This window comes from Xyrauchen texanus, chromosome 33 (assembly GCF_025860055.1).
Source record: "Xyrauchen texanus isolate HMW12.3.18 chromosome 33, RBS_HiC_50CHRs, whole genome shotgun sequence".
Classification (NCBI taxonomy): Eukaryota; Metazoa; Chordata; class Actinopteri; order Cypriniformes; family Catostomidae; genus Xyrauchen; species Xyrauchen texanus.
The window spans coordinates 27,387,199-27,399,309 of record NC_068308.1 but is presented as its reverse complement, the minus strand read 5'-3'; the positions used below and the strand labels follow the sequence as shown (position 1 = coordinate 27,399,309).

At 43.3% G+C, this 12,111-nt stretch overlaps 1 protein-coding gene across 1 annotated transcript in view; it reads right to left on the bottom strand.

Moving 5' to 3' along the window:
- LOC127626600 (actin-binding LIM protein 1-like) overlaps positions 1-12,111 on the bottom strand; it is an 86,296-nt gene that overhangs the window by 15,195 nt on the left and 58,990 nt on the right. The window contains exon 10 of the mRNA XM_052102501.1: positions 614-691. Coding sequence (XP_051958461.1) covers positions 614-691 — 78 coding nt within the window. The remainder of the gene's footprint in view (positions 1-613; positions 692-12,111) is intronic.

The window sequence follows — 12,111 nt, the reverse complement described above, 5'->3', positions numbered from 1 at the left end:
ATGCTTATGAGAACTGCTTAACATTTGGTTAATAGCCTTTTAGTTTTTTAAACTAACACTAAATGGTTCTCTTTTTAACTTGTAAAAAGTAAGGTGTGTAATTTTGGTATAACTAAAAAAGAATGGCATAAATAATGACTGTTTTCAAACTAATTTCCTAAAGTTGCTGTGTCAGGCTGGTCAAGAAGCTCAACCAAACTGATTGGTTGTGCACCACACAGTCACAGTATTCACACATTTTGGAGAAATCAAAAAGTTAAAATATGGCTTACTTGTAGTTTCTCCCAATATTAAGGTGGGATAGGAGAGAATATTTTACCATTGACAAAATTACACACTTCACCTTAAAATTCGTTGCATGATTAAATGCAATGCAGGAGATGATACAGTAGAGTGGCAGATGTCAAATACAAGGCAGATGTTGCAGGAATAGAACACAGGTTTGTGCAGACATTGACAACCTGAAGGAATATCCCTTGTTTTTCCTGCATGTCCAGGTGTTTGTTTTATACAGTAACCCTGAAGTGTAACAGCCTCAGAATCCATTCTGGATTGAGTGGTAAGATCTGACAGACTCAGGAAAAGACAGGGGGCGCTGATGAGTGTGACTCACATAGATGGTGTGACCTGGAGACCCAGGGACGCTTGAGCCAGGTCTCGAACAGATACTCTCGGACGATGACCTCGAGGGCTGTGGGAGAACAAGACGTTATGTTAGCAATCAGCCAGTAATAAGCACACACATATATTACAAAACACACGCTTATTTATGCCAGTGGCCTAATAGGTTGTGGAATTCTTAAAAACCCCATGAAATTGCTTGTCGAACACTGTTGTCTTTCCTGTGTTTACATATTTCATATTGAAAGAGGATGTTTGGCCGGTATGTATCAAAAGGCTTTTTCTTTTAAATATCCAGAAATATTTATAGCATTTAATTAGAGTGCAGGAAGAGTCATCAATATTTTTGATTCTATTTCCTGTAAGAGAAAGACTGTAAATTTTAAAAGCATTTATGCCACGGGTCTGTTGAATACTTGATTCTGATTGGTTAACGGATGTTCTAAGGTGTGCAATTATTTTTCAATTAAAAGCATGGCTATGAAGTAGTTCCAGGTCTTGACCGAATAATGATTCAATATCACTTCACCAAATTATTTCAGTTATTTCAAACAGCCATACAGACTACCACAGCAAAATATCCAATTAAAACAAAGACATTGGTTAAGTACACTGGATAAGAATGACAAACAATGTTTATAATATCCTACATTTATTTAAATTTTGATTGAAAAGCGTCACTCTCTTTCTCTCTCTCTCTCTCTCTCTCTCTGTGCGCATGCGCGAGTGTTGCGAGTGGCTGAGGTGTGTGATTGAGAGCGTGGTGAGTGATACTATCTTTTCTTTTTCTGTCTTATTTTGTATGTTGTCTTTACATTTTACATTTTGTATTTAAAAGATTAATTAAGGGAAACTTAGGGATAACAGTCAAACCTTTTTTGACAGTGCTTTACCTCATTTTGAGGCATGGCGTTAGAAAAACTGACACGGCAGCATGGTATTAAAATACCGGCTGGAGTGGAATGCTCCGTTGAGGAGTGCAGTTTTGCGGTGGGTTCTGTTGTAGGACACAACTTCATAAAGTCAGCAGCAAGAATGAATAGTGCAGTTGTACTTTTTCTGGAGTCATATGAGAAAGTAAACTTATTTGTTGAATGAGGGGGAGTTATTAATGATGAACAATTTCCTGTTTTCCCGCTTATTAATCCCGCAAAGAAAGTTGTTCTTTCCAATGTGCCCCCGTTTATTAGTGATGAAATATTAGAACGTGAATTGTCAAGACATGGGCAAATTGTTTCGGTGATTAAAAAGATACCAATGGGTTGCAAGTCTCCTCTTTTGAAGCATGTTGTCTCTTTTAGGCTGAATATGAGGAACGAAATTTAGCTCAGACAAGTGACGTTAGAGATGCACGTAGCACTGTCACAAACATCAGGTCAGAGTCAGATCAAACAGCGCAGTGTAGTAATGTAGAGATGACAACTGATAGACCGCAGATTGAAGTAGTGATACACAGTGAGAAAGAGGAAAAAAATTATCAAGAAGAAACTGATATCACAGATGTTGGGGGATCATATGGGAAAGAAATGAAAAAAAGTGTGGAGACAGATTTGGAGGAGGAAAGAGCAATAACGTGTTATGTTTAAAATTCCTATTGTGAAAAGTAAAGCAGATAAGAATGAAGAGGGCCTAAAATCAAAATCAACTTGTAAAAAATCAGTGGTCAGTAAAATATAAGGAAGACCGTAACACTGAGGAAATGTCTGATGATTCTTCTGATGATGATTCTTCAGTAGCTAGTTATGGAGATTCTACAATGATTGTATATGAGAGAAAAAAGGAAAGTGGATATAGTTTAGAAAGGGTGCAAAAATTCCTCAGTAGTACTAAGGGCAAAAGAAATGTGGTGGTAACAGACTTTTTTCCTGATCGTGAACTCTTTGTTGATTCGGCCAAGTGTTTAATGAAGCAGAGAGTTGAGGGGTGCTTATCAAATCCGGATGTACATCGCTTGAAAAAGATTGTGCAAAAGTTGCGCACAGAACAAATGTAAGATGGTAGAAAATAAGCAGAAAAAAAGTGGAGTTGTTCTTTGGTTGTTTTTAGTAGCTTTGATATCATTAATGATTGATTTAAAGCTTACTACAATAAATCTAAATGGAGCAAGAGATATAAAGAAAAGAAGTCAGTTTTTCCAGATGCTTCAAATAAAGAATGTTGATATAGCATTTGCACAAGAGACGCACAGTAATAGTACAAATGAAGTTGATTGGAATAAAGAATGGAGTGGAAATGAAATATTGAGCCATAAAACCAATATAAGTGCTGGTGTTGGAATTTTGTTTGCTAAACATTTCCTTCCATTGTCTTATGAAATAGAAGAGGTTATGTAAGGAAGAATTTTAAAAGTTGTTGCAAAGTATGACACCGCATCACTGGTTCTAATAAATGTATATGCTCCAGTAATGGCAACTGAAAGAATGATATTTCTGGAAACTTTGTCAAATACCATACAAAATTGTGACCCTGAGCATTATCTTATTTTGGCAGGAGATTTTAATTGGACAGTAAATTACATGGATAGAAATCATCTAGAGCCTCACATAGTTTCTAGATTGTCATTGATTCGTCTTATGGATGTTTGGAGAAGATTACATGGTAATGATAGACAATACTCATGGACAAGTGTAAGAGATAATTTGATGTCGCTGGCACGTTTGGACCAAATGTATTGTTTTAGGCATCAATGTCAAATTATGAGATTATGTTGCATTAATACAGTAACTTTTTCTGATCATTCGATGGTGACAGCTAGTGTTTTTATCAATTTCTTAAAGAGAAAGAGTGCATATTGGATTTTTAATAGTGCTTTGCTTGAAGATTCAAATTTTAAACAGTGCTTTGAGTTTTTTTTTTGGAAAGAATGGAGAAGTAAAAAATGCATGTTTTCTAGTATGCAACAGTGGTGGGACATCGGGAAAAATCAAATACAACAACTGTGTAAACAATACCATTTCAATGTCACTAAGAACATTGCAAAAAGAATGAAAGCACTTGAAAATGATATTGTTGAACTTCAAAGTTTAATTGAAGTGACAGGGGAAAAAGAACATTTTAAGTCTCTAAAAGAAAATAAAACTGTATTACAAGATCTGCTAGATTTTAAAGCACAGGGAGCATTGATTAGATCTCGATTTCAAAGCTTTTCTGAAATGGATGCTCCATCTTTCATGCTTTTCTAAGCTGACATTTTTTTTTTCAGCTTAGAAAAGAAAAATAGCCAAAGTAGAGCCATTTATTGTATTAGGTCTGCAAATGGACAAGAGCTTACTGCAGTTTCAGATATTCGCAGAAGGACTATTGAGTTCTATGAAGAGCTATATAAAAGCGAATATGATGAAAATCAAGAGCTGTGTGAAGAATTTTTAAGTGATTTACCTCAAGTAGAAGAGTCAGCCAAAGCAAAACTAGTGAAGGAGTTGACTGAGGGTGATTTACACAAAGCCTTGCAAAGCATGGATAATAGAAGGGCTCCAGGAATAGATGGTCTAACGGTTGATTTCTATAAAGCCTTCTGGAGTGTGTTAGGCAGTGATCTATTAGAAGTTTTTTGTGACAGCATTCCCAGAGAGAAACTGCCTTTGAGTTGTAGGCATGCAATTTTAACTCTTTTGCCCAAGAAAGGTGACCTAAAAGAAATCAAGTATTGGAGACCCGTGTCCTTGCTCTGTGTAGATCTAAAAATCTTTTCAAAAGCTTTTGCAAATAGGTTGAAAGAAGTGATGGGGCAGATCATACACATGGATCAGTCATATTGTGTACCTGACAGATCAATCACTGATAATATTGCTTTAATTAGAGACATTTTTGATGTAGCCAGACTGACAGGTCAAAAATGTGGTTTAATCTCCTTAGACCAAGAAAAATCTTTTGACTGGATAGAACACCAATATTTATGGAATGTTCTTAAGAGTTTTGGTTTCCCTAAAAAATGTATCAACATGATAAAGGTGCTATATGGTGACATTGAAAGTGTTGTCAAGGTCAATGGTGGCTTAAGTGCTCCTTTTAAAGCTCAAAGAGGAATCAGACAAGGATGTTCGCTTTCAGGGATGTTATATTCTATAGCAATTGAACCTTTTTTGTAAACTGAGACAACTGTTAGATGGTGTATTTTTGTATGGTGAGCAAAAATTGTTTTTATCTGCATATGCCGATGATGTGATGGTAGCTGTTAAGGGAAAAGATGATATAAGAAATATACAAATAATAGTGGAGGATTATGGCAAAATATCATCAGCCAAAGTGAATTGGAGTAAATCATTGGAAGTAGGTGGGTGGAATGAAGAAAAAACAAGATTGCCAGGAGGTTTATCATGGGTTTCAAGTGGAGTTAAATATCTGGGAGTTTATCTAGGTGATGAGCAGATGGTTCAGAAGAATTGGGAAAGGATAGTAGAAATGATTGAAGGAAAACTGAGAAGATGGAGATGGTTGTTAACTTGAATGTCATATAGGGGGCGCACACTTATTATTAATAACTTAGTGGCATCAACTTTATGGCACCGTCTAGCATCAATTGAATCACCTGCTGGTCTTCTGTCAAAGATACAATCTCTAATTGTTGATTTTTTCTGGAACAAGTTGCATTGTATTCCTCAATGTGTCTTGTATTTACAAAGAGATGAGGGTGGGCAGGGTCTCGTACACTTAGAAAGTCGAAAAACAGCTTTTAGGTTACAAGTTGTTCAAAAACTCTTATATGGTGAAAACAACACATGGAATGCAGGAGCTAGTCTCCTTCTAGAACAAGTTGGAGGTTTGGGACTCACAAAAAACATCTTTTGGATTAAGTGTGTGGAAAAAGACTTGAATGGACTTCTGCATATTATTATAGCGTTCTAAAAGCATGGACTTCTGTGAAGATATCGAGGAATACATCCACTTTGTCGCTCTATTGGCTTTTAAAAGAACCTTTGGTGAGAGGGGCAAGATTTGACATTTCTGAAATGGCAGCATCTGGGATACTCAACAGTTTAATGAATACAAACGTGATCACTTTGAGACATTTGTTGGACATTTGTGGAAATAACTTTGATAAAATTGAAATAAAAGCACAGCATTTAAAAATGAAATCAAGAAGGATAGTAGGAGCATTTATGGAGAGAGTTAAGGGAAATTTATCAAAGGAAGATCTGAGTCTAATTATGAAATATAATAATGGAGATGTATCCAACAAAAGTGATCTTTCACCTGAGCTTACGGAAGAAGACTGTTCTTATCCATTGCTTGATACCAAAAGAGTGAATGATTTAAAACTAAGTTTAGTTGGTGGTAAAAAGTTATATGAACTGAGTGTTAAAGTGTTTAACAAAAACAAGCTGAAGAGTAGGACAAGTACTCCATGGAGTTCTCATTTTGATGTTGAAAATGATTGTAAACCTGAGTGGAGAGTTTTGTACAAGCCACCATTGACCAAAATTACTGGAGATATGCAATGGAAAATACTGCATGGTATTACTGCTGTGAATGCGTTTACTAGTATTATAAACAGATCAACTGCAAGTAAATAAGTGAATATTGTGATAGACTTAAGTTCTTATTTTTGAGACTTCAAGAGATGTTTGTAAATTTTAAAGTTTTATTTTCAAATGTTGGTTTTATTTATGGTTTCAAATATTGGAGAGAAAATAGAAAATGGGGGCAGTTATTAAATTTTGTAATTGGCCAAGCAAAGACAGCCATATTTTTGACAAGAAGAAAAAAGATATAAGAGCAAGAGGGAAAAGATGTGGATGAAACGTTTAAAAACCTGATAAAAGCAAGGATAAGACATGAGTTTTTGTTTTATAAATCTATGAAGAAAATTGAAGGTTTTAAGAATGTATGGAATTATGAATATGTACTATGCTCTGTTATAGATGATGAACACATTTTTTCTAATTGTATTGAGTGAAGAGGAAATTATAGAATTATGCAATTTTTAAAATGTAATGTGGAGTAATGTGCGTTTTTGTGTAGTGCAATCACTTGGAAATGTTTTAATGAACAAACTGTTGTGAAATTTATTTGTAATTAAAGTAGGTTTTAAAATTCAAAAAATTCTCTCTCTCTCTTTTGCTCTCACGCACACACACTGTACCTTATTACTCCAATGCAAAAAAGCAGCGCATCCTCCATTGCTAGTTCTAAAGGGATATTTCCAAACAAGAAACAAAGGCTTGAGCTGTATCAGAGCTAGATAAGGTGGGTCTGTAATACATAAAACTTCTATATTATCTGAAATATCTGTGGGAAACACCCTTGCGCTCCACTTCCCCCTCTCTTAAGCCCTCACACACATGGACACGCATACATATGCGCTTTACGCACACACTTTCGCGAGCGAAAAACAGAGCCGTCATGTCAGTCACCTGCATCTCAGTAGGGTTGAAAACGACTCGGTTACTAACGTAACCTCGGTTCCCTGAGAGGAGGGAACGAGTATTGCGTTAGTAGCTTACGCTATGGGAAAACTCCGTTTCTCGAGAAATATTGAAGTCTTTATGTAAAACGCATTGCAGCTGCACAGCAGACAGCAATGAGCGGGGCAGCTCGGTCATTGGCTGTGCTGCAGCAACTTGCTCGAACCAATGACGGGGCGACTCTGAACGCGCGACCAATGGGCGCGTGCTTCGCGCTCGCGCGCTCAGAGCCCGCCAAGATGGGCGTGGCTTAGGGCTATATATTAAGCGCCCCGTCATGAGAGTTCTTTAGGTTCAATCGACTGAAGCAAACTGACCAAGCACTAGCACGGCAGCTTACGCAATACTCGTTCCCTCCTCTCAGGGAACCGAGGTTACGTTAGTAACCGAGTCGTTCCCTATCGAGAGGTCTCTCCTATTGCGTAAGTAGCTTACGCTATGGGAACACCATGCAAAACGCAGTGCGTGCTGACTTCGCTCTATAAAGCCAGAGGCAGATGCCTGAGCCTTAAAGCAAAGTGATTATTCCACGAGCTACATAATGGGATAGTACAGAGCGCCTTCCAAGGTGGTCCATGGTGGGGTGCTCATAGTACAAACACAAGCACATATCTTATGTACTGAGTTTTTTATGTACTGATATGCATAAAAAATCCTTTAAGTCAGTCAGAGACGGACCTTATAAGGGAGGAGATAATGCTCAGCGTATACATACTCCAGTCCATTCTACAGTCAGGCTGATAGAATGTTGGAATGCATCTTTCTATGTACTGATATGCATAAAAAATCCTTTAAGTCGGTCAGAGACGGACCTCATAAGGGAGGAGATAATGCTCAGCATATACATACTCCAGTCCATTCTACAGTCAGGCTGATAGAATGTTGGAATGCAATGAGGGGACCTGTAGGTTATAAAACCTGATAAATGTCGAAGGCGAGGCCCAGCCCGCCGCCGCACAAATATCTTCAATGGGTATCCCACTCGACCAAGCCCACGAGGAGGCCATGCTCCTCGTAGAGTGAGCTCTGATGCCTAAAGGGCATTGAAGGCCCTTGGCTTCATAAGCTAGCGCTATAGCATCCACTATCCAGCGCGATATTCTTTGCTTTGAGACTGCGAGACCTTTAGTGCGGCCGCCAAAGCATACAAATAATTGTTCCGTCTGTCTGAACAGGGCAGAACGTTCCAAATATACTCTGAGCACCCAGACCGGGCAGAGTAAATTAGCGTCGCTTTCGTCTGCTGGGGACGATAGTGCTGCCAGAGATATCACCTGTGCTCTGAAGGGTGTGGAGAGCACTTTAGGAATATACCCGTGCTTTGGCCTAAGGACAACTCTGCAGTCGTTAGGTCCAAATTCCAGGCAAGCAGCGCTTGATGACAGCGCGTGCAGGTACGCCCACTCTCTTGACTGAGGCGAGCGCCAGCAAGAGCGCAGTTTTGAGCGAGAGCTGTTTAAGGTGCACGGTTCGGAGAGGTTCAAACGGGGCACTCTTGAGTGCGTCCAGGACCGTGGCCAGGTCCCAGATCGGCACTGAGGGGGGGCGAGGATGGTTCATCCTCCTAGCGCCTCTTAGGAAACGAATGATTAGGTCGTTTTTCCCTAATGAACGTCCTTTATCAGGATTGTGTGACGCCGCTATGGCAGCCACATAGACTTTGAGCGTGGAGGGTGTGCGGCCCACCTCCAGCAGCTCTTGCAAAAAGGCGAGTACACTTGGTATCTCGCACGATTTGGGGTTCAAGCTCTTGGTATCACACCAGTCACTGAACACTTTCCACTTTTGGGCATATAAGTGCCTCGTAGAGGGTGCTCGCGCCTCAGTGATGGTTCTCAAAACTCCACTGGGGAGGTTCTCTGGAACCCGTTGAGGGGCCATGCATGGAGGGCCCACAGATCGGGGCGGGGATGAAGAATCATCCCGTTGGCCTGCCTGAGGAGGTCTAGCCTCAACGGAATCGGCCATGGGGCAGATTGCATCATCTGCATCAGTTCTGGAAACCACGTTTGGTTGTTCCAGAGTGGGGCTACCAGGAGCACTGCACATCTCACTTCCCTGATCCGACTGATGACCTGAGGTAGCATCGTGATCGGGGGAAAAGCATACAAGGGGCAGCTCGGCCAGACTAGGGCGAGCGCTTCCGTGCTCTTTGAGAAGAAAAGGGGGCATTGCGTGTTTTCCCTGGAGGCGAAGAGGTCGACCTCTGCCTCGCCACAGTTTTGCCATAACCACTGAACCGTCAGGGGGTGGAGAGACCATTCTCCTGGGAGAACCTTGTCTCTGGACAGCATGTCTGCTCCCTGGTTCAGGGCGCCTGGCACATGCGCTGCTCTCAGCGAGTGCAGGTGGTGTTGTGACCATAAGATGAGCTCCCTGGCCATAGAGTGCAGGGAGCTCGACCTGAGTCCACCCTGGCGATTTATATACGAAACTACCGTCATGTTGTCCGTTCAGACCAGGACGTGTTCGTTTTTCAGGTACGGAAGCAGGGCTCTGAGAGCCAAGGCGACCGCTTTCATTTCCAGACAGTTTATATGTAGGTGCTTTTCCGGGTTTGACCAAAAGCCGGATACAGGCCTGCCCTCGTAAAGGGCCCCCCATCCTATTTTGGAGGCATCTGTCGTGATCATTTTTCTCAGCGTATTTACGCCCAGACTCACGCCGGTTTGATACCAGTTGATGGCTTTCCAGGGCGTCAGGGCTTTTATACAGCCGTGATTCGCTCTGATCAAAAAGTGGCCCGAGCGCCACGCGTGAGTGGGGACACGGCTCTTGAGCCAGCGCTGGAGAGGACGCATGTGCAACAATCCTAGCTGGAGTACCGCTGATGCCGAGGCCATGAGACCGAGCATTCTTTGAAATCGTTTGACGGGGGCGTGTGCGCCCATTCTGAATGATGTTGCAAGGCGTCGAATAGAGAGCGCGCGCTCTGATGAGAGGCGCGCTGTCATCTGCACTATTCCCAGAAAAGAGATATTCTGGCTGGGGGATAGCACGCTCTTTGCAAAATTGATTCTCAGACCCAGGCATTCTAGATGGCTGATAATCGAAGATCTGTGCGTCGTTAACTGACCCTCTGATTGTGCTATGATTAGCCAATCGTCGAGGTAATTCAGTATTCGCACTCCCCGCTGTCTCAGGGGGGAAAGTGCCGCGTCCATACATTTCAGTGAACGTACGGGGGCCAATGATAGGTCGAATGGTAGTACTGTGTACTGGTATGACTGTCCCTCGAAAGCGAATCTCAGAAAAGGCCTGTGATGAGGCGCTATCGGAATGTGAAAGTAAGCGTCTTTCAAATCTACTGATAGAAACCAATCCCCGGGGCGAACTTGACACGAGGATATGTTTGGTCGTTAACATTCTGAACGAGTGAATCATTAAAGCTTTGTTCAGATGTCTGAGATCTAGGATGGGGCGGAGGCCACCATCCTTTTTCGGGACGAGAAAATAGCGGCTGTAAAAACCCGCCTTGCTCATAGAGGGAGGAACAGTTTCTATAGTGCCCTTCTCTATCAGTTTGAGCACCTCGGAAAGTGACACATCTTTCCTCACTTTCGTCTCGACCACCGCTGAAAAGCGGGGTGGTCTGCAAGCGAATTGAAGTGAATAACCGTGTTTTATTATGTTCAAAACCCATTTCGGCATGTCGGGGATTTTTTCCCAGGCCTTCGTGGCTCGCAGGGCTACGTCAGTGGCGCTAAGCAGGTCCTTGAAAGCTTCAGGTTCAGGTCCAGACTCGTCCATGGTGCGGAGAAGTTTGGCCTGGTAAACTTGTAAAACCGCCATTGAATGAAGCGCTGATGCAGCTTGGCCGGCGGCGGCGTATGCGTGACCGGCGAGAGCTGAGGTGGATCTGCAGGGCTTCGAGGGATGAGAAGCTTTGGCTTTCCATCTGGTGGTGGAGGGTGGGCACAGATGGTTGGCCACAGCCTCCTCGAGGGGCGGAGTTCCCTCGTAGCCTCTTTCTCTTGCGCCGTCCACTGAGGAGAGCGAGGAAGAAAAAGAAGGCTTCAGGCAAGCAGAGTGCGGGCTTTCCGCGACTTTGTGAGTTCGTCGTGCACTTCGGGGAAGAAAGGAGAGGGTCTCTGTCGAGGGGCCTGCCGGCGCCCCTGCAGGAACCACTCGTCCAGCCGGCTGCGGGCGGGTTCTTCTGGAGAAGACCAGTCGAGCCCGAGGTCTTCTACGGCTTTGGACAGGATGCGGACGTTCTCAGAGTCCATGCTGGTGCCCGTGCTCGTGTCCGCTGATGTTAATGGCGTGGGGTCGAAACTCGAGCCCGGCCAGTCGTCGGATGCAGCGTCAATAGAGAGGCTGTCATCCTATTCATCGTCGTCCCCTGACGCGCCGAACGAGACGAGACCCACCGCTCTGCTGGAGGGGTGCTGGTCCATCTTCATAAAATGGACTGGCGGCGGGGAGGTCTCAGGCAGCGGTGAAGCACGCGGGGACTGGGCCAGTGTGACGTCACCGAAGTCTACATGCTCTGGCAGCCTCTGTGAGCAGCGCTTTTTCTTGCGCGGCTCGAACGGAGGGGGTGGCAGCACGGTGGAAGCAGGCTCGATTGCGGCGAAAGCGGCAAAGCGAGAGCGCAGCTCGGCGAGGCGCAGGGAGTCACATTCGGGGCATCCGCCCTGAATGAGAGCAGCTTCTGCGTGGTCCGGTCCCAGGCAGCGAGTGCAAATGATGTGACGATCCCCATCAGGAAGAGGGCCTCTGCACGAGGTGCAGGCTGAAGGCATTTGCAACAACGCCTTGAAAAAATTGCTCTTTTACTAATCAAAAGCGTTGCAGGGGCGAGAGCTTGCAGTAAAGGATATAGCGTTGCGCGCCGGATGGCGTAGCAGAAGGCTTCGAAGGCGGCTGAAGATGCCGGCGTCCTCTTAGCGGTCCTGCTGTAGGCTTTTCGACAGCGGGCGAAAGACTCCAACAATCCGGGCGCCTAATATATAGCCCTAAGCCACGCCCATCTTGGCGGGCTCTGAGCGCGCGAGCTGCTGTGCAGCTGCAATGCGTTTTACATAAAGACTTCAATATTTCTCGAGAAACTGAGTTTTCCCATAGCGTAAGCTACTTACGCAAC